General features: G+C 54.1%; 1 protein-coding gene across 1 annotated transcript in view; it reads left to right on the top strand.

Annotated features, from left to right (window-relative positions):
* The window catches only part of GPA33 (glycoprotein A33), a 22,410-nt gene extending 2,045 nt beyond the window's left edge, over nt 1-20,365 (top strand). The window contains exons 2-7 of the mRNA XM_088801825.1: nt 11,087-11,313; nt 11,880-12,096; nt 16,467-16,619; nt 18,437-18,556; nt 19,259-19,382; nt 19,838-20,365. Coding sequence (XP_088657951.1) covers nt 11,087-11,313; nt 11,880-12,096; nt 16,467-16,619; nt 18,437-18,556; nt 19,259-19,382; nt 19,838-19,940 — 944 coding nt within the window. The 3' untranslated portion in view covers nt 19,941-20,365. The remainder of the gene's footprint in view (nt 1-11,086; nt 11,314-11,879; nt 12,097-16,466; nt 16,620-18,436; nt 18,557-19,258; nt 19,383-19,837) is intronic.

The raw sequence follows: 20,365 nt of genomic DNA, 5'->3' as shown, positions 1-20,365 counted from the left end.
CCCTGTTTTAACGTTCCAAAGATTTGAAGCATAAGCTGTGCAAGGCAGTTCTGGCAGGGCAGCCCCGGCGCCATGTAAAGTGGCTCCATCTACATGTTTATTAACAGTGGGAATGGTGCAGGCAGGGCCAGGTGCCTGATGACAGCCGCCAGCAGGGAAGGAGGTGGGGGAGGGAAGGTGGAAGCCAACACACTGAGAGACAAGTAAGAAGTTGGGGCCCACTCTGGAGGAGTGAGGACTGAAGGCTTTGTCTGCTCTGTGCCCTCAGTGACCCCACCTGAACTTGCAGAGGGTGACATCTGGGCCACTGGAGTGGTGAACTAGAAATCAGAAGACCACTTAGCAGCTGTGTGCCTTGGAGAACCCACTTAACTTCTCGGAGACGCAGATCCCCGCTTATAAAACACAGACTCCTAGTCCCCGGCTCCCCACTTTGTTCTGACCACCCAGTCTAAAGCGGAGACCCCTCCCCGGGCCCACTTCGTTTTCTCTACCGGGTCCCAGGCTATGTTTTCCCCCCAGGACGCTCACTCTTTAAGTTGAGGAGCAGCCGTCCCAGGTTGTCTGAGACTGAGAGGCCCCAGCGCCATAGGACTTTCGGTTTTAAATCCGGGACAGTTCCAAGCAAACTGAGCTGTACAATCACGGTTTTCCTAAGGTTGCCTCCTGTGTTTCCTTGGGTACTGCCTAGCTCCTGACCTGCCGGTCGGCTCTCTGAGGGGAGAGATTTCCTGCGTTCTCACGACTGTGTTTCTATCATGGGGTGGGATGGCGGAGTGGACAGGGAGGGGCGTAGAGGGACGTATGCTGCTTTGGGGTGTTTCAGGGACTGTGGGTAACACCCTTCTTTTATTGGCTTCAGACCCACTCCTCTGAGCTCAGTTCCCTTTTCATTACGAGGTGGCAATTTCCTGTCCATTCACCCAAGCCCACACCTTGATGGAAGCCCAGGACTTTGTACACCTGCCCAGCAGAGAGAAGGCAGGGAGAGACTTTGGTTCAAGGGGAAGGCGTAGACGGTTCCCACTGGGGCCTTTGCTGGGGTGGGTGGAGCACAGGTCCAGTCCCATAGGTGAGCTCACCTGCCAGTCCAGCTGAGGGGCGGGGTGTGGCGGCCAGGCTCAGCAGAGGTGGACAGGAAGGGGAAACGACAGGGACAGAAGACTGGCCTGGCCGGGGGCTGTTGTAGCTTTGAACAGTCAGCCCAGACCTGTCTGGGTTCCGCCAGTTCCAGGCTGGGCTGGAGGCAGAGCACAAGCAAGACGATGGTGCAGACACCGTGGCCCGGGCTGTGGACACTCTGTGCGGGTGAGTGGGCTCCAGCCAGTGCCGGGCGGTGGGCAAGACGTGGGCGCTCAGCTCTGTCCCCCAGAGCGTCTCCAGGGAGGGCCCCCAGGGACAGCTTTGCTCCTGCTGGGCGGAAGGACACATTGTGTGTCCAGTCTAGCGCCCAGAATCAGCATGTTTTTATTCGCATTATTAGTAAATGAAATTCCAGCCTCTGTCGGGAATGAAGAATTCATAAATTCTCAAGACCGTATTTTCTGATCCCAAATCAGAGCATCGGATCAGACACAAGATCTGACAATTGGGGCGAAGCATTTGAAATTGAGTTTGTCCTGGAAAATCAGGATGGATGTACCTAGGTATGTTCCGCCTTAGGATTTTCACCCCTGCCTTAAAACCAGAGAGAGAAGCAATGGTCAGAGGGTTACATCCGTATCACATAGAGGAAAGCTGAGGCAGAAAGACGATTCTTACCCCGTGTCATTCCCAGAGCAGGAGAAGACGTAATCCCTCAGTAAATATGCCAGGCTGGCCCTTTCCAAAGGCCCAAGCTCCTCAGCCTTTGACGCTCTAGTCACTGAAAACTCGGGAGACGGGCAATCCCCAAAACAGAAATCAGAGAGTCGTCGAAATACAGCTGAATCCAAAGCAGGCACTAAATAGCCAAGTCGCTGTGTGAGACCCACGGAGCTTCTCGGGCTAGGACGGAAGGCTTGCCTTAGGTCCTGAGAACGGGCAAGGGACGCTGGGTGATGGGGCTGGGAATTTTAGAAGTGCATTTAGTTCAGCATATTTGGCAACACTGAGAACCTCACCAGCTTACAGTTTAGAAGCTATGGCAGGTTCCAGGGATCTGGGAAGAGAGGAGGGGAGGTGAAGGGTTATACCAGGAAACGCGTGAGTCCCTAGCTTTGGGACGGAAACTAAGGAGGCTCTGGTTAGAGCTCACTTTTCAACTTGCACAGGCAAGCGCCGGCCACGGGCCTGCCCACCTGGGCGGTTCTCCCAGGCCCCCAGGCTCCCCCACCTCCCCCATCTCTCAAAGCCTGGCGTGCGGCCCTTGGGTGGAAGGCAGCCTTGTGCTGGGGAAGGGCTTGGAAATAGAGCTGGCAAAGGCTGACTCACTCAGGCTGCCTCAAACCCGTCAGGTGGTCCATCAGTCATGGCAGAGGGGCCCTTGTCATTAGGTGAGAGGGCCTGGTGGGCTCATTCCTTCATCCAAACAGCTCTTTACTGAGCATATAGTTTGTGCAGGCAGCCAGGAGTGAGGGTCTGGAATGCTTGCAATAGTGAGGGAACCCGTGTCAGTCATCCGGGGACTGATCCAGATGGGTTTAGGGAGGGAGGCTGAGAGGAAGCGACCATCCTGCACGTGGGGGAGGGGGCAGGCTACTGATGCCTCCCACGCAGCCTGCCTCCCCCACTTCTGCATTTGTAGTCTAGCTGCAACCCATGCATGAATAAAAGGAAGGGATTTGGGTTTAGGAAAGAAAAACCCCAAACAAAATGCTCATCCAGCTTAGAATGAAAAGTGGTCTTAATTTTGCGTTGCCTGGAGGGGTACAGTTTGCCTCCTCCTGTGAGAAGGCACGTGACCCCTGGGTGAACTCAGCCAGTGGAATCAGTTCCTGGGTCTGTGTTCAGATACACAGGCAGTGTGTCTTCTGCCCCCACCCCCAGCCCCCCAGCCCAGGTCCACCTTTGCCTCTACACCTTAGAGGAAAGGCCTGGAGCAGAGGGCTGGAGGAACCCAGGCTCGGTGGCCAGCTCAGGGTGTGCAGTTTGCCAAGTGGAAACATTTGGGGGAGAGACAGCCATTGCCACATGCAAGTGAGCAATGACAACCCTCAAAGGTCAAACCTCAGAGCGATCAGTGGCCCTGCCACATGGCTCAGGAGAGGGAAGATGCCAGAGGAAGAAGCAGGGAAGCTGGGGAGGGCTTCTGGGAAAAGGTGGTGCTTGAGTTGGGTTCCAGAGGACCTACCACCTTCGCCCTTCTTCCTTTCTCCATCTGAACTTGCCCAGAAATGACTTAGGTTTTGCTGATGTCCTGGGCAGAGCCACACCGAGCTGATGAGAATAGGCCCGGGACCCATCGGACTTTGGGGCGGCAGAAGCTATCACAGGAGGTCATGGGGAGGGGACACACACAGAAAGCAGCCCCTCAGAGAATCGCAAACCCACGCTGAAACCGACTAAATGCCAGTCTGACAATTCTAAACAACGGCAGTAACGAAGTACTTCTTCCTCCTAGGGCACATGCTCTCCCTCTCCTAAGAGGCACGCCAGCCCTCACAGGTACTGGTGGGGGCAGCCCTCATCCTTAACCACCTTTATCGCAGGCCTGTCGTTCATGTCGACAAACCTCTGTTCCCTAATCTGTGACGTGGACAGGATAACCCGTAATGCGTAAAAATGCACGTTGTCCCTCCCAGAGGTTATGGATGGCAAATAAGCTTGTAGATGGAAAGACCTTGGCAGAGGACCTGGCACAGAGCAAGCTTCGGTAAATGCCAGTTATGGTTGTGGTGGTTGCTATTATTAGTGTGGGCAGGTGTACATTAGGGGAAATTAACTAGGCAGCCGTGTGTCAAGAAAGAGAGTCAGAGTCACTGTGGACAAACCCAAAGTTGTCACCCCTCCCAGTGGCTGCCAGAAAACAAACGCTCCAACTTGTGCACAAAACCAAGGCGTTTCCACTCCAGGAATTTTTTCGGCCATGAGACTCCATGCAAGACTCGATGTGACGGAAGGTCCAGCTATAGGAACCGAGACTCCTAAAGAGAACCCACCAGGGGAAAAAGTCCCTGAGCAGCTCTGCCTGAGTCACTCAGCTCTTTGAAGATGTCACAAAAGCCCCACCTTCCAAGAACTAGAGGAAATTTCCTTGAAGCCTAAATTAGAAACACTTAGGAAAATATTGCTTTACCTAGAGAAATAAAGGAACCCATCCTCCCAAAACATACCAGATGAGAAAATACATTTTTTTCTCCCCCCATCTATATAAATTTCAGTAAAGCCTTGGATGCTTGATTCGTGGTGGGGTTTTGATGGGAACAAAGTTTTCAGGTTCCTGGCCTTTTGAGGCTCTCAGGTTGTTTTTGAATCCTTCGCTGGGGGTCTTGGTCAGAGCCAACATCCTCAGGAGGGTAGCTTTCGCTAACTGCCTCACGCTGCCCACTCTGAGATGCCAGGTTCCTGTTAGTCACCGGGCTCTGGAGCTCCCTGGGCCCTGCCCGGTCAGAGGGCGGCAGGTCTGAGTCAGCGCCACTCGCATGGCTCAGCACCAGGCACTGACTGACCTGGCCCAGGCTGTGGGCCTAGGGCTCAGCCCGAGATGTGCCCATCTAATGGGAAGCAGATTAAGAGAGTGTGTGGGCCCTGAGCGTGGTATGAGCCTGCCGGTGCGCTGCAAGACTGGCGACCCGGACCCCCTCTGCTCTGAGGCTGGGAGCCCTGAAGGCACTTCTGTCCCCAGGGCCTGGCTCCCGCCTGACGCCTGGGCAAACCCCACCAGAGCCTGAACACAAGTCAGAGCCAGTGTTCGCAGGGAGGGCTCCTGTGCCTGGGGAAATATGCTGTCTGCCTGCACAGATGTGATCCATCGGGAGGAAAATGGCCCCGAGCTGGCCCAGCCTCAGGGGAAGGATGTAATGACTGGTTAGCCTGAGACGGGAAGACGGTGCTTTGGGGCAGTGGCTAGCAGCCCTGGCTGCCCACTGAATCACGGGAGTGAAAGTACAGCCAGCCAGGCGGCCCCAGAGCCTGAGAAACTGAATCCTGAAGGGTGGGACCTGGGCGCCTCTGTGATTTCTAAAGTTCCCCAGGCGACGCGGGTGTGCACGGGAGACTTAGACCTCCATCCTGGAACCTGAGGAAGTCCCCTGTTCCGGGCTGGTACTGGGCCTGTGACCTGCAGCTCAGCTGTGCCCTGTTGGCCTGCTCCCGAGTCCCTGGAACTGGGATGGCTGGTCCTCTGCCTTAAAGAGCGAGAGTGCCGTGGGGAACACAACCTGGGACGTGGTACAAGGCAGGGCAAGGGGCCCCCCACTTCTGGCCACACTGGCAGTGACATGACTCCAGAATTGCTCCGTAGGAGAGTCTTGGGGGCTGGAGTGGGGGGCAGATGGCAGGATTTGTCCCAAACTGCCCTGGAGGAATAGCACCGTTTGTACTTGGCCTGGACGTGTGTTTGGGGTCATAGTGGGAGGCTCAGGATAGCACATGGGGGGTCACACACCCCAAAACCAGCCGCTTGGCTCCGTCGCTACACACTGGCTTGTGTCAGTTCCTCCCAGGCCCCAAGCCCTGCACAGCACTCTTCCCTCTCCCACTGCCTCCTGGCTCACTCCTCATCCCCCAAAGGCCCTTCCTCGGGACACCCTCTCCTCACCCCTCGGACCTCTGTTACACCCTGTCCTCGAATGTGTAACACTTGTAACTATGGAGGTTTTGCTTACATTTATCTGTGATCATTTATTTACTACCGTTTGACTCACTCAAAGGACCAAACGCCAGGGGAGCAGGAAGCGTGTCTGTCTCTGCTGGTCACTCCCTACCCGTCTCGCCCGGCGCCTGGAACACGGGCGCCCAGCAGCCATGTGCTGGGGGCGTCAGCGAGTGAGGGCCACCCTTGAACCTCGCCAGGCAGCTGGTTTGCGTTCAGGGTCTCCTCGCCTGCCTTTCCTCCCTCCCCTCTTTCCCCAGGCTTCTCTCCAAGCGCCAATTTCCTCATCTCATTTGCTTCCATCAAAATGTACCCACCCTGCGTCTCCTTCTGGGGTTCGATGGAGAAGAGGGACTAATTAGGGAAATGGACTGTCCTGCACGTTAAAGGAAGGGGGTGTCTCCCCCCCGCCCCAGACATCACTTGCATTTTAGAAGCACCAGCGCCTTCCCTCAGTGCTGGGAATTCCAGCAGTGGAGGGGACATTTGACGTGGAGGTGAGGTTTAGCCCAGGTCGGCAGCGCTCAGGTTTCATCCGTGCCTCCCCTCTGCCAGCTGAGCTTGTCTCTGTACTCAGAACACCTGCCCAGGGCAGCACCTGTCACACTTGGACCCTGCCTTCTTCCTGCGGTGCCTCCCTCCCCTCAGCCACCCAGTGACCTTTGCACTGCTCTCTTGTTTTCTGCCCAGTGAGTCAGGGATGCTATAAACGCCCAGCAGAACATGGCAACAGGCGGATGTCCCCACTCGGACTGTCACAAAGGTCACTGGGAGAGAAGCATAAAACGTGGAGGGCAGGGCCCCATCAGGACTCCCTGCCACACGTCTGCCCACCGACTTATTTCTGTCTGCACTCATGGGAACCGACGACACTGGCTGAGAGCGAGGCTGGTCCTCCAGCGACCGCCCCGAGCCCTCCTCCCCTCATCTCCCCACAGGCTGGGGTCCTGCTCCATCTGGCTTCTCAGTCTCTTCCTTCCAGAAGCTCCTTCCCTACAACCTACAAGTGCGCTCAAGTCTCTCCATTTTCCAACCCAGAGGGGACTAGAGGAGCCTTCTCAGGAGCCTCGGTCACCCTCTGGGTCCACTCTCTCATCTCTGGGTGTTAGGTGAGCTCCTTGACAAGGCGGATTGCCTTGCTATCTCCACTTGCTCACTTTCTGGCTGACTTATAAAACTAACACGGCTTTCTGGTTACGAGAGTACCGCACGCTTGTTGCAGAACATTTGGAAACTGAAAATACACAGAGAAGAAACCCAAAGTTGCCCCTGTGATCTCAGAATCCAGAGACAACTTATTAATCCTGCATTTGGGTGCATTTTCTTCCAGAATTTGCTTTCTCTCTATGATGATGTAGAAGTGGGTTCCGTTCTGTATATAGTTTTGCTTTAGCGCCTCATATACACAAGTTTAACCTTGTGAATTAAATCCCTTGGGGACTATTTCAAGTCCCACCCCCTCTGAAAGCCTTTCCCTTGCAATCCTTCTGGTCCACACACAGCCCCTGCCCTCTCCACCCCACCCCCCAACACCTCACTCAACACTTGCACTTAACCATGAATTAGGCTCCATTGTGATGCTGGCTGACAATGACCTCTAACTGCTTCCAGGACAGGACTGTGGTGTGAACCACTCAATCAACACGGTTCGTATTAGCACCTAGGTCTGTGTAGACACCATGTGTAGGGGGAGGGGGGAACTGGCAAGTAGTGGGTACAAGAGAAGTGGGAGACATGGACCCTACTGGAAGGAGCTCGCCCTCTGGTGAGGGAAGGAGGCCTGCACACGTGGACACAGGTCAACATGAGAATTCTGTGTGCGTGGGATAGACACCGCCTGAAATGATTCAGGAAAGCCAGCAAAGAAAATGAAAACTTGATAAGATATATGCACCCCTATGTTCGTCGCGGCATTATTTACAGCAGCTAAGATACGGGAGCAACCTGGGTGTCCATCAGCTCTCAATACATGGATAAAGACGTGGTCCATATATACAATGGAATATTATTCAGCCATAAAAAAAGAATGCTATCTTGCCATTTGTGACCACATGGATGGACCTAGAGGGCATTACGCGAAGTGAAATAAGTCAGACAGAGAGAGACAAATATTATATGATTTCACTTATTTGTGGAATCTAAAAAAACAAAACAAACAACACAAAACTAGAACAAACTCATAGAGACAGAGACCAAAGGGATGGTTGCTAGAGGGGCGGGTGTGGGGGACAGATGAAAAGGGAAAGAGGAATATAGTCAATAATATTGTGATTAAGTCTGCACGGTAACAGATGGCTACTAGACATATCGTGGTGATCACATCACAAGGTATATAAATGTCGAATTGCTACGCTGTACACCTGAAACTAGTACAACATTGCATGTCAACTGTACTTTAAGATGATGATAGATAGATAGATAGATAGATAGATAGATAGATAGATAGATAGATAGACAGACAGATAGATAAAAGGAATGCCAGCACCGTAAGGGTTGGGATGGTCCCCACGGGCTCCCAGAGGAGGCAGGCATGAACACACCTGCGTTCGTTTTCCTGGTGCCTTGCACTAAACCAGGGCCTTAGGGAAAAGTCATTGAATCAATCGGAATTTACAGATTCCTAAAGATTCATGTTGAACAAACGGTTCAACAAACATTCATTGATTTCACACCCCCTCCTCCTGCCTCTGGATCCCTCCTACCCGCAGCTGCCAGCGGGAGAGCCTACAGAGGCCATTTCCACTGGGGGAGATGGGACCAAGCAGCCTGCAGGTGTGAAGGGCCCCCCTCTCTCCAGAGACCAGCACTTTCTCAACCCCAGAGCATGTGTCTACTCCTGGGGCAGGCAGAGTCCCTTCTGGCCTCCCTAAGAACGTGGTTTCTCTGAGCAAATGCATTTTCCTAAGTGGAGGCATTACTGCCAGTTTCCCAAGGGTTCCCATAATGTGCTGTGTATGCCTCAAGCAGCCAGTTCCATCAAGCATTTCATTATCTTCTGTGGATGTATTACTTTCCGGTTAGCTCTCAAGAGACAGTTTATTATCTTCTTAACAAACCTTAATTATTTACAAGCAATCATCGAGGCTTCAAGCTGGGTCTCCACACCCCAACCCCTTAGGGAGGTCAAATGACCTCTCCCGCTTGCATCCGGGGCACTTGACTTCCCCTGGCTGGGGCTCCTTGAGGCTCCTTTACTGGATTTTTTGGCATTTCCCAGCAATCTGTGGGATATAGGGCCTCTGACCAAGTGTCTCTGCTTGTAAATCCTACCCGTGTTTTAAGCTTGAATTCTCTACACCTCACGCACTTGCTGTCAAAGAGCACATGTGAGCCCTCTGATGTGTGAGGCACTTTGTTGAGCCCTGGGGATGTGACGATGAAGAAAACACGGCATAGCAGAGGAGGGAGACATGACACTAGAGAAGGCTGGTGAGGTTCGTGTTTACGTGCCAGGGGAAAGCGTGTGTGTGCTGGACATGTTAAGTCCTTCTATCCTCACAACAGCCTGAGTCAGATAATATTATCATCCTCATTTTATAGGTGAGCAAGCTGAGGCACAGAGAAGTTATTAAGTTGCCCTAGGTCACACAGCTAGGCAAATTAAGAATGAGGGTGCCAGCCTGGGCCGTTTGGCTCCAGCATTTGTGCGCTTGGCCACCCTGTCATACTGTGTGATCAAGTTTCATGAGACAGAAGCACTAGAAGGCAGGGAGTCCTGGTAGCAGGTGTAACCCACTCTGCTTGGGCGAGTTTGGACATTTTGTCTAAGACAACGTCGGTGCTAAAAGCGCTTCTGAACTATTAGTAAGTAGCACTTCATGGTGAATTAGCTTATCAGATGGATGCATCCGTGAGAAGAACGGAGCAGAAGGGAGTGAGGAGGGAGGAAAGTACTTCTGGAGCGTGGAGGGCACAGCTCTAAGGAGGCACAGGACGGCAGGGCTGCGACTACCGGGCCGGGGGCTTGGGTTCTGGGCAACTGGGAAGCAGATGCCCAGCATAGACCTGTACAAGGAAGCAGAAAGGCTGGTGATTGGAAAGCTCTAGATAGTTCTAGAATTTCTCCACTTGCTCATTTTCTAATCACGGATTAGATGTGCCACCCGGGGCTCCTGTCTCACCCCCTGAGCAAGGATGCAAAGATCCCACAGAGGAGAAAATCAGGGCTGCAGAGGGAATCATTGAACTTATGGCAAAAGTCGAAAGGAACTGGGCTGGTTTCTGACGGAGCTGCCAAAACTGCTGGTTGCAAACGTCAGAAGTCTGAGTGTGTGGTGGGAACTTAGTAGGAAGAAGTCTCGCCCCATTACTTTGTTGCCGGTATCGTCAGAACAGGAGGACACGGTCTGAATCTGGGAAGGATCCCCAGTGATGGCTGTGGGCAAGAGGGTCTTAGAGACGCGGTGAATTCCATCTAGGATTATGGAAAACGCATGTTCCCTGGGGCACAGGACCCACCTTCCAAGGTCCTTCACAGGTTTACAGACCGCAGCTGACACTGCTCTACCTTTGTTCACGGCGTTTCCCCCTTTGTGAGTGAGCTCTTACTCACCCATTCATTTCAGCCTTTCCCCTCACGAATCTCTTAGCAAGATAACTTTAAGGTCACTGTCATAACGATCTCTAAAACTGATCTATTCTTTAGTTACAACCATTAGCAATGACTATTCCTGTCTGAGAGTTCGCCCAGGGTGACAGTGGATGGTTATCTCTTGTGATTAACTCCTTACCAAGGATGGGCCTCAAGAACAGTCCATGGGACGAGAAAGCAGAAGTGATTCAATACGACAAAGGCTTCACCACAGTAACTGACAGCTACTGAGCACTGATTATGGGTTAGCACCCATTCCCAACAAAGACTACATTCAGGTCAATCTTCACTGAACCCATTTTTCCAGCGAGACCGCAGGTGCAGAGAGCACAAGTGAACTGCTCAGCGTTAGGCATTCAGTCCGTTAAGGAGCTGGAACGCTAAGTGGTGCATTCTGGTTGCAGAGCCGGTGCCTTTAAACTCCACGCCACGTTACTTCCTGAAATGGCCACAGAGAAGCTGTGCGCTAAGGTGGCGTCGTACAGATATGGAATGAAAGTATCCAAGGGACATTTCTGAATTAGGGAGAGGAAAAGGACGGGTGGTGGGAGGTGGGGCTGAGGCTCAAGGCCAGCCGCCAGCCACTAGACAATGGCCTGAACTGGTCTGTGATGCTGCAGGATGGGGGTGGGGTGGACCAAGGTCCACCTGTTGGTTTTCACCCCAAACTAGGAGAACAGCTGGTGTGCCGTGGCCAGGATGGCAGTTGTAGTGTCTCGCTGTGGTGGGAGGAGGAAAGGTGTCACTGAGCACGCCCTCAGGGGTCCCGTGGGCAACGAGCAGGTATGCCCATGTCACTTACTTCTCCCTCCCACTTCCCACTTTCCTTCCAGTCTGGGCGACTGTCAACGCCATCTCTGTGGAAACCCCACAGGAAGTGCTTCGGGCTGCTCGGGGAAAGAGTGTCACCCTTCCGTGCCACTACCAGACTTCTTCCTCCGAACGAGACGGAGTTGTCAAATGGGAAAAGCTTCTCAGGAGTCACACGGTAAGGGTCTTTAAAAAGTCGGGGGCATCGTGGAAAGGCGCACAGCTAGGAAGTGACTGAACGGGGGTTTGCTTTGATCTTAGTACCACGTTGTGTTTGGTGAATGATGCGTGTATCAATGAATAAATAAACTCCAAAGGCAAGAATTCAGTAAATGAAGTGGCTTGGAAGCCACGGGTGGCTGCCTAGCACAATGCCTGGCACATAGTAGGTGCTCAGTAAATACTGGTTGAGTCAATGGGTGAGACTGGACAATGGAGTGAAATGGGGTGGGTAAGAGAGACGCCAGGGGCACAGGGGGAGTGTGGTGGGACCTGAGAAGAGCCCACTGAGCCACAGGTGCTCCTGCGGTGTGCGCTGCCTCCCGGCCCAGTCGTTTGATACTTTCATTAAGTGAATGTGCACATTGTACGATGGGCACCGCATACGAGGGCTGTTTGTCTCAGGGGTTGGTGTATCAGCGCCCCTGGGCTGGAGCTGGGGGACGGGGGTGGTCAGGACGGGCTGGGAGAAGCCGTGCCAGGGCCTCAGGGGGAATACCAAGTGGCCTTTCTCCTTCCTCCCAGGAAAGTGTGTTCATCTGGACATTTTCGACCCAAAGCTCCATCCAAGGTGACCTTTTTAAGGGCCGGGTCAACATTTCGGACAAGGTAGAGCAGTCAGACGCCTCCCTCACCATCGACCAGCTGACCATGGATGACAACGGCACGTATGAGTGTTCCCTCACGCTGATGACAGATCTGGTCGGCACCTCCAACTCACGCGTCCGCCTCTTGGTCCTGGGTGAGTGTCTCCATCTCCCTCCTGGGAGGCAGGAAGCAGGTGAGGCAGGGAGGGGGTGCAAGGAGAAGAAACACCTGGTGGTAGGATAAAGCCAGAGGCAGCAAAGCCTGACCAGGAAGTAAGACTCCTCCCCCGGCCCTGTCTGTCTCAGGGCAGGAGCACCACGCTTCCTACTGGAACAGAAGACCACTTTGGGTTCTCCCGGCATGGCAGACAGTTCCCTGGGGAAGAGGAGAAGGCCCATGCGGAATGTCCCTGGGAATCAGCCCGGGAGACCCTGTCCCTGTTGTCCAGTGCACTTCCTGGACAACTGTCCCCTTTTTCATGCCGAACTTATTAAGGAGAAGAAATGGGAAACCCTAGGTCCTGTTGGAAAGATGCTCGCTGTGCCTGACTTTGATGCTGAGGGCCAGTCGTGACCCTTCCAGGTAGCGCGTCTTTCCCTGTCGTCAATTCAGCAATCAGCAGAAAGCTCTCACATCACCATCTCCTACCCCTAGACCCCAACAACGTGCCGTCGATCAGGTTCTACTGCCTTTGAAGTCCAACCCAAGATACAACATGCTTTTCACACAAATAACTTCTTATTGGAGTTTATAGTTTGGGAAGGTTCTGAACAATCCCCTATCTTAGTATCTCCGTTCTGTAAATGAGGCTCAGAGAAAGGAGGCACCTGGCTCAAAGTCAAAGTTTTTGGGAAAACTTTAGTGAGCCCCGACTCTATATCCAACAGAAGAAATGGCCAGCACCTCGGAGGGAGGGAGCAACACTTTAAACCAAAACGATGCGTCATTTTTTTCCCCTTTACGCTCCTTAGTGGGATATAATTTTTAATTGCATAAGGTGACTGCCTGGCTTTTTGAAACATTGTAACGAGTCAAACAATATAACTCTGAAGGAAGAATGACTGACCATCTCCCCCTCCTACCAAGGAAGTAGCCAATGGTAACACTGACTAGTATTCTTTCACATTTCTCTCCGCATCCTTTCAACACACACACACACACACACACACACACACACACACACACACACACACATTGTTTTGGAAGGAACAATACCAGCGTGCCGACATGCAATACCTACATATTCTTTCACTGTGTTGTTTTTATTTCTATTGGGTAGATTCTTCAAAGTAGGATTTCTAGGCCAAAGACTACGCCTTCGTTCCATGTTAATCCATAGTGGTGAATTACTTTTCTCAAAGCACCTTCAACTGCCATGAGCATTAGATGTGCCTGCCTGTTTCCCCACAGCCTTACCAGTACTGAACGCTATCGATCTTGATTTTCAAAAATTGTGTTAATTTGCTACATGAAAAAAAAATTCAGTTCTGTCTATGTCAGCATTTTAATCTAACATCCAGTAAGTTTTACTCCTCCCCCCCCCCCCCCCCCCGCTTCCCGAGCTAGAACCTGACCTCGTACAGCTGGGGACCAGCAGTGGGAAATGAGGGCTTGAGTCTGTTTCCTCACTCTTCTTAGCCCACCACCTCTCACTCTATTTCTGGCTCCTCGGAGGTCATGGCCAAGGGTGGGGGATTAAGGGGAAAAGCTTGTGTGCCGCTTAGGCCACCTGCAGTTCTCTCCTGGCTGTCACAGAATCCCAGTCTCTGTAGGTTTACTTCACTTTTCCATGTCCCCGCTCTTGCAATCTATAGCAGACGTCAGCTTGCCAGTTATGTTTTATCTCCCACGGCATTACCCTGTGTTCTGCCCTCCCTGGGCCCACGCCAACCAAAGAGCAAGGGACGAAGCAGTGGCAGGCCTGAATATGTCCATCTGCCCTCATGTGTCCGCAGAACATTGCATCTTGGACACATCACTCATTGATAACTGCGATTCGTAACTGCTCTTCCACACTGAAGGCTTTGCTTAGGGCCTGGGACGTTGAAGGCCACCCCCACCGCCCGGCCTGTGAGGGCGTGGACCGTTGCTCCTGGGTTTTCACGGGGAGCTCTGAAACACCACCATCGTACTTTATCATCTCCTAGCACGTTTACAGCTGTGTTTTAGCTGCCCCACATCATACGTGGCGTGCTGTCATGTGTTTTCCTACCACTGAATCAGGGGGCCTGCTTCTCTGGAGGGCCCCCAGGTCAGAATTTCTAATGCACGGAAGGTTGCTGGAATGGAGTTTATTTCTGCTCTGCCCTCCTGTTCTCCCACTCTGGCAACTTTAGTCCAAACACAAATAGACAAGCAGTTGTGTCAGGTGATCCTGGCCTCTTCAAAAATACTAATTTTTTAAAAATAAGAAACTGAAAAAGAACATTGTCCTATATTACGAAGCTGTGTTCTCCATGTCGCTTTCCAAGCCCCACGCACATGCTTAGGTATGTACATAACTGAGTCTGCAGCCTCACAAGTCGGTGCTTTTCTCTTCATTCCATGGCACACACTGCTTCCTGCTGTCGTAGCACTTGGCTCCTTGAAGCTCAACGCCACTGCAACAAGCAGGTGCACGGTGCCCTGTTCCTGCACTGGACACGCAGGCTATTTCCAATTAGCGCCATACATAATGTTGCAACGAAGCATCTTGTGTGCACAGCACCCAATTTTAATTTGCATTAGCTCCTTGGAGAGAGTTCACCAAACCAAGAAAACAAGGGTTTTTATCTAGTTTCTCTTCCTCTCTTCTCTCCCGTACCCCCGGGTGAGGCCCTAGCTTCTCCCCACCTTGTCCTTCTCTGCCTAACTCTGTCTCCTGGCTCCCCTAAACAACTCCCATCTTTTGGCAATGAGCTGGTCGGGGGGGAAAAGCAGCAGGACCCCACTTAAGTGTGACCGTCTGGTCCCCCCTCCCCTCCCACGGCTGCTGCAGCTTAGGAGATAAACTAGTTAACTCCAAGGGCAAGGGTACAAGTTTAACGTGAGGTTATGGAACTCGGTAAAACCCCTGTTTTACTTTAAGAAAGAGAGAGATCAGTTTGCACTATATGTTAAGAAATCCAGCATAATTATTTCTTAAAAAACAAAGTTTTCTTTCCAAATGGCTCTCCTGCAGGCCAATTTTTAGGCAGAAGGGCTTTCATTATGCGGGGCTGCCAACTCGGGCTGGGTGACCTGACAGTAAACTGAGGCGAGCGGGGCACTTCTGGACGGACCGCGGAGAGGCACCTGGCCCTGGGACCGGCCCAGCCCGAGGGACCGGCCGTCCCCCAGCCTCTGGCGCCCCCTGGTGCCCGCGTAGGGAGTCGCAGGTTCTGCTAAGGCCTCCAGCCATCGCGTCCCCTGCTCCCTCCCTGTCACTCCACTGGCAATAAATTTTCAGTCCTCCAAGGCAGGTCCTCTTGCCTTGTCATCATCCAATGGCGCGTCCTTTGTCCCCAATGCAGAGTCAGGCATAGAGTAGGTGCCCAATGAGGTCTGTACCTTAACACTGCCGAGGTGCTGAGTGGGAGGCACCAGCGTAAGGTCTTCAGGAATTCCGAGAGGGCCGGGTAGGATGTGACTTGTGGGGGCTGTTGGTTTTTGTACCCTCCTTCTGTGGGCTGCCCTGTCCTAATCTGCTTGTCTGCCCCTTACATCCCTTTGTTCCTCACTCCCCCCCGCCACAGCCCCACCCCACCCCACCCCCGCCCAGTACACACCTCTGCTGCTGCCCGGGGGCATCCACCCTCTTCCAGTCTCTCAGCGCAATTGCATTTTATCAGCAAAGCCCAGAAAGAGGGGAATGCTTAACCCAAAGAGAACGTCCCTGAGAAGTTCAAGCTGGCGGGCTTTAGAGAGAGGGCCTTCCAGCTAACCCCGGGGTGGGCCAACTGTGGCCAGGTCCACCCACAGCCTGCTTTGATGTGACCTGCAAGCTAAGGATGGCTTTTCCATTGGTAAAGGGTTATTGCAAAAGCAGAAGCAGTGACAGAGACCACGGCAAAGTCTAACATATTACCATTTGACCCTTTACAGGAAAAGTCCGTGGGCCCCTCATTTGACAGGTGGGAATAGTGAGGGGCTGAAGGATTCATGTCAAGTAGCACAGATGAGTCACTGTCAGAGGGCGCTTCTATGGGCTGGTGACAAGAGCTGTGGATCTGGGGTGAAAAGACGGGGCCCAGTCCCAGCTGTGCCTGGACCGCTGCCAAGCCTTCCCCTGGGTCTCACTCCCCCATCTTTACAGTGGTGATGACTAAACTGGCCGTGAGAAAGGATGCCTCCCACTGCACATGCCGCTTCTCTGTGACGGCGACAGGCCACTGAGGGGAGATTTTGGGGGGACTGATCCCGGACCATGACTTCTCACCTCGAGGCTATGAATTTCTCTGCCTGTGAACAAACAAGGCAGCATGTGTGTGTGTGGGGGTGGGGTGGGAGTGGCTGTCACCAAGCCCCACCTGATGCATGCCTTCTCTTTGGCCCCTCCCCGCACAGTGCCACCCTCCAAACCAGACTGCGGCATCGTGGGGGACACCGTGATTGGGAACAACATCCAGCTGACCTGCCAATCAAAGGAGGGCTCCCCGGCCCCTCAGTACAGCTGGAAGAGCTATGACCTCCTGCACCATGAGCGGGCAGGCGCTCCAGGTAACAGGGGCCGCAGGGAGGGCGGGGCCACCACATCAAGATGCAGCTGATTGGCCAGGGCTGCCAGGGGAGACCCTGGGGCTGACCAGTCATGTCTCCCTGAAGGCTGTCCCTTTCTCTCAACCTGCCGTCCACGGTGCAATATCTTAAATCACCTCTTTAAGCACCGTTTTCTCATAATAATACCTGCCTACCTACCACCTACCTCATAGGTTATTGTGAGAAACGAAAATGATTTCACCTGAAGAACGTAGAGGAACCACATGCTAAGTGGTTTTCCTTATTCCCCATAAGTCAATTCTCTGAAACAAGCATGTGGGTGGGGTTTTGGTTTGGATTACGACCGTGTCCTAAAGTATACATTTGAGACCCCAAGTTTAATTCTATGGCTCCACTCAAGGGTGGGAATTTCCTGTTCCCATTCTCTCTTCAGGCCAGTCCGTCTCAGACTCCCCTGAACCCCACTTCCCCAAACGCGCACCCTTTTCTGGCCACATCCCACCACCCACCAAGGCTGCTATGAGGGCCCCACGTTCTCTGGGTCGCAGGGATGGGGATGGAAGGTTCACTCACAGTTGCCAGGAGATCACTTTTGTCCTGGGCAGCTTGGTATTCGACTTTTCGGTCAGGAAACAAACTTAAAAAAACAAAAAACACCCTATGTAGATATTCTACTGTCATCATGTTGGGCCCACGGGACACCCCGCAGGGACCCCTGGGCCTGATGCCCACTGGCGGCCCGGTGGCTGCCCCCAGTTCTCCTGGAGATAAGAAAGACGAAGCCTGAGAGGAGCCCTTGGTTTAACTTCTGAGAGGTCTCCAGGGGCAGTGTGGGTGGAGACGGAGCAGGAGGCGAGCTGCGGGGCTGTGGTGTCACCGCGGGTTCTGAGAAGACAGGTGGGAACATGAGGGAAGAGCGTCAAGTCCTGGGGAGTCCGACCGGATGAAGGCAGATTGGGGCTTGGGTCAAACCAGGAGGAACTTTGTCACTCCACCCTTCACTCATTTGGGGGCAACACAAAAACTTCTTAAAAGTTTGTAAACCCATCCTTTGAACCCAGCGCCTCCCGCGCTGCAGGAGTAGGAATGCGGTGTCAAGGAAGGATGAAGGGCGATTCTGCGGGCTTCTGAGGGGTGGGCACGGGCCTGCTCCCCGCAGCCAGGAGAATCTGGGAGATCAGAGGTAGCAGCGGAGCTCGCTGACAAGCCATGAGACTGGGAGCGGACAGGAAGTTGACCTCAGTGCCTCTGGGAGGCCAGGGAGTCCGGCAGGAAGTCTCTCTCCAGCGAGGCACAGGGAAGGCAGAAGGCCACGGTCCTGTGCGTTTCCCTTCTCGGCCACCGAGTGGCACCACTGTGGCAGAAATGTTCGTTTCAGCGGGATTTCAGGAACTACTAAATCCTTTCCAAGAAAAGGGGCTCGGGAGCCCCAACTCAGAATCAAAGCAGGTCTTGGGGCATCGGATATGCACTGGTTAATCCCAGAGCAGCTTGTAATGTCCACTGTTTGCTTCGAGAACTGGGGAAGGGTGGTGAGACAGGCACTATTATTATTCCAGTCTATCAATAAAGGAGCCGAGGCTCCATGAAGCTAAGTCCCTTGCCCAAAGTCACACACACAGGAAGGGGCAGAGCCAGGCTTCACACTCAGGGTGCCTACTGCCTTGCAAGCACTTCAGACTCCTGCAGCCTGGAGGTGGGTGCTTTCTCCGGATCGCAGGTAAGGCCCGGCAGGGGCCGTGGCGGTGCTTGTACCCACCCAGGAATTCAGGCCCGCGTCCTGGCCATCTCCTCACCCGACTCTTCTTCCTCCCCAGCCGTGGGGCAGACCTTGTCTCTGAAGAACATCTCCACAGACATGTCGGGGTATTACATCTGCACATCCAGCAACGAGGTGGGGATGGAGTCCTGCAATATCACGGTGGCCGTCAGACCTCGTAAGAGCCGAGCCGCTGTGGGTGAAGGGAGGGAGGGAGAGCTGGGCAGAGGACAAAGGTCAGAAAATGACTAGCTTGGGGTCCAAAGCACCAGCTGAGAGGGGCTGCAGTGGCTGTGAACTGGCAGCCTCTTTAGGGTCCCCCACTGGCTGGGCGGCTGGGGTGACCTTGGCCAGATGCTCTTATCCCAGGCTCCCCTTGGTTCTTTGGAAGTAGCACCTAGGACTGGCTTCTGCAGACCTGCGGGGTCTGGCCTGCCCTTAGGACCACTCAGTGGGCAGGCGGGAGTCCCTGGAACCAGCTGCCACAGTCTGGATCCCATCCTGAGCTGGGACATGGACCAGCTCTGGGATAAGCTGAAGTAGGAACCGGCCTGGCTGACAGCTGAGGACTTTCCTGGAGCCTGGGGAGCCCAGCGAGTATAGGGATGCAAAGCAATCGCCCTCTGGCCTCGTCTGTGTCTCCGTCCTGAAGTGTTCCCTGTCCTGCCTGGTCCCATCCTGCAAGGCCCGGCCAGAATGCTCCCAGAAGCAGACGGCTCTGCTCCCTGGGCTGCGAGGAAGACGGGGGCTCCCGGGGCTGGGAGGGACCACCTGTGGCACTGGCGGTGTGGGGCCCCCTCCCAGCGTGCTCGGCCCTGGAGCCGGGCTCGAGTGAGGGATGTGGCTGGGGCTGAAGGTTCAGCTGCTCTGTCCCTTGCAGCTTCCATGAACGTGGCCCTGTACGCGGGCATCGCGGGCGGCGTGCTGGCGGCCCTCATCCTCATTGGCGTGATCGTCTACTGCTGCTGCTGCCGGGAGAAGAGCGAGGCCGAGGACACCAGGCCGTGAGTGCTGGGGCAGCCTGCTGGCATGGGTCTGGGCAGACTGGCAAGCTCCTCAGAGCCTCTGCCACTCACACCCTGGGGGACAGCTGCCATTTTTATCAGCCCCGTTTTATGGCCGAGAAGAGAACAAATGATTCACGCAAGTCTTAAAGTGGCACTGCAGCCCGGACTTGGCCCAGGGCCCACGGGTCTCAGAGCAGGGCTTCCTGTGGTGCCAAGGCCAAGTGGGGCGGAGGCTCTGCCCCCAGTGGGTCCCTCCTTGTCCGTGCAGCCAGCATGTTTCCGTAATGCCCTCAGCTCACAAGTGGAACATGTCGGTGCCACCTTCCTGCCCTCTCTGAGCCCTGCCCTTCAGCCCAGTGTCCCTTTGCAGCTGGATGGGTGGGGGTGGCGGGTCTTAAGGAGTGCCAGGCCCAGCTCCTTGGGGCAAACTGTCTCTGTCCTCACTGCTGTAGGAACCGGGCTATCTACCGGGAGCCTCCAGAGCAGCTGGGCAAACATTCTGGAGGGGAGCCTCTGCAGGAGCTTTCTGCAGGGGAGGACACGGAGGAGTACTAAGGCACGGACACCTGGACAGCAGGGGCAGCTAATCCCCTGACCACGCTGGCTGACGTGACCAGGGCCTCCGGAGGATGGGGGGAGGGTTAGGGGTTCAGTCCAGCCTCCCACACCCCCTCTGCTCCCGGCCCATTTTCTTGACCCGTCATCCCAGCACTGATGGCGCTTCCACCAGTGCCAGCAGTGGGGGGTGTGGTGAGGCCTGGCTCAGGTGATCTCACTGGTGACTCACCTGCCCAGTGACCCCTCCCCCCTGCCCACCGCCCCTGGGACCAGGCCGCAGCCTCCACCTTCCCTGGAGCCTCAGGAGAGTAGGAGCTGCTTGTTCACTGCGCGCCCGGCGCCCAGGGGAGCGCCTGGCAGAGTGTTTGTACACAATACATGTTTGTTGAATGAATGAAAGAATAAATGAGTACATGAAGGCC

The sequence above is a fragment of the Rhinolophus sinicus genome, chromosome 11 (assembly GCF_057876585.1).
Source record: "Rhinolophus sinicus isolate RSI-liver-muscle chromosome 11, RSI-T2T, whole genome shotgun sequence".
NCBI lineage: Eukaryota > Metazoa > Chordata > Mammalia > Chiroptera > Rhinolophidae > Rhinolophus > Rhinolophus sinicus.
Note: the sequence above shows the minus strand (reverse complement) of the source record. Positions and strands in the feature narration are given on the sequence as shown.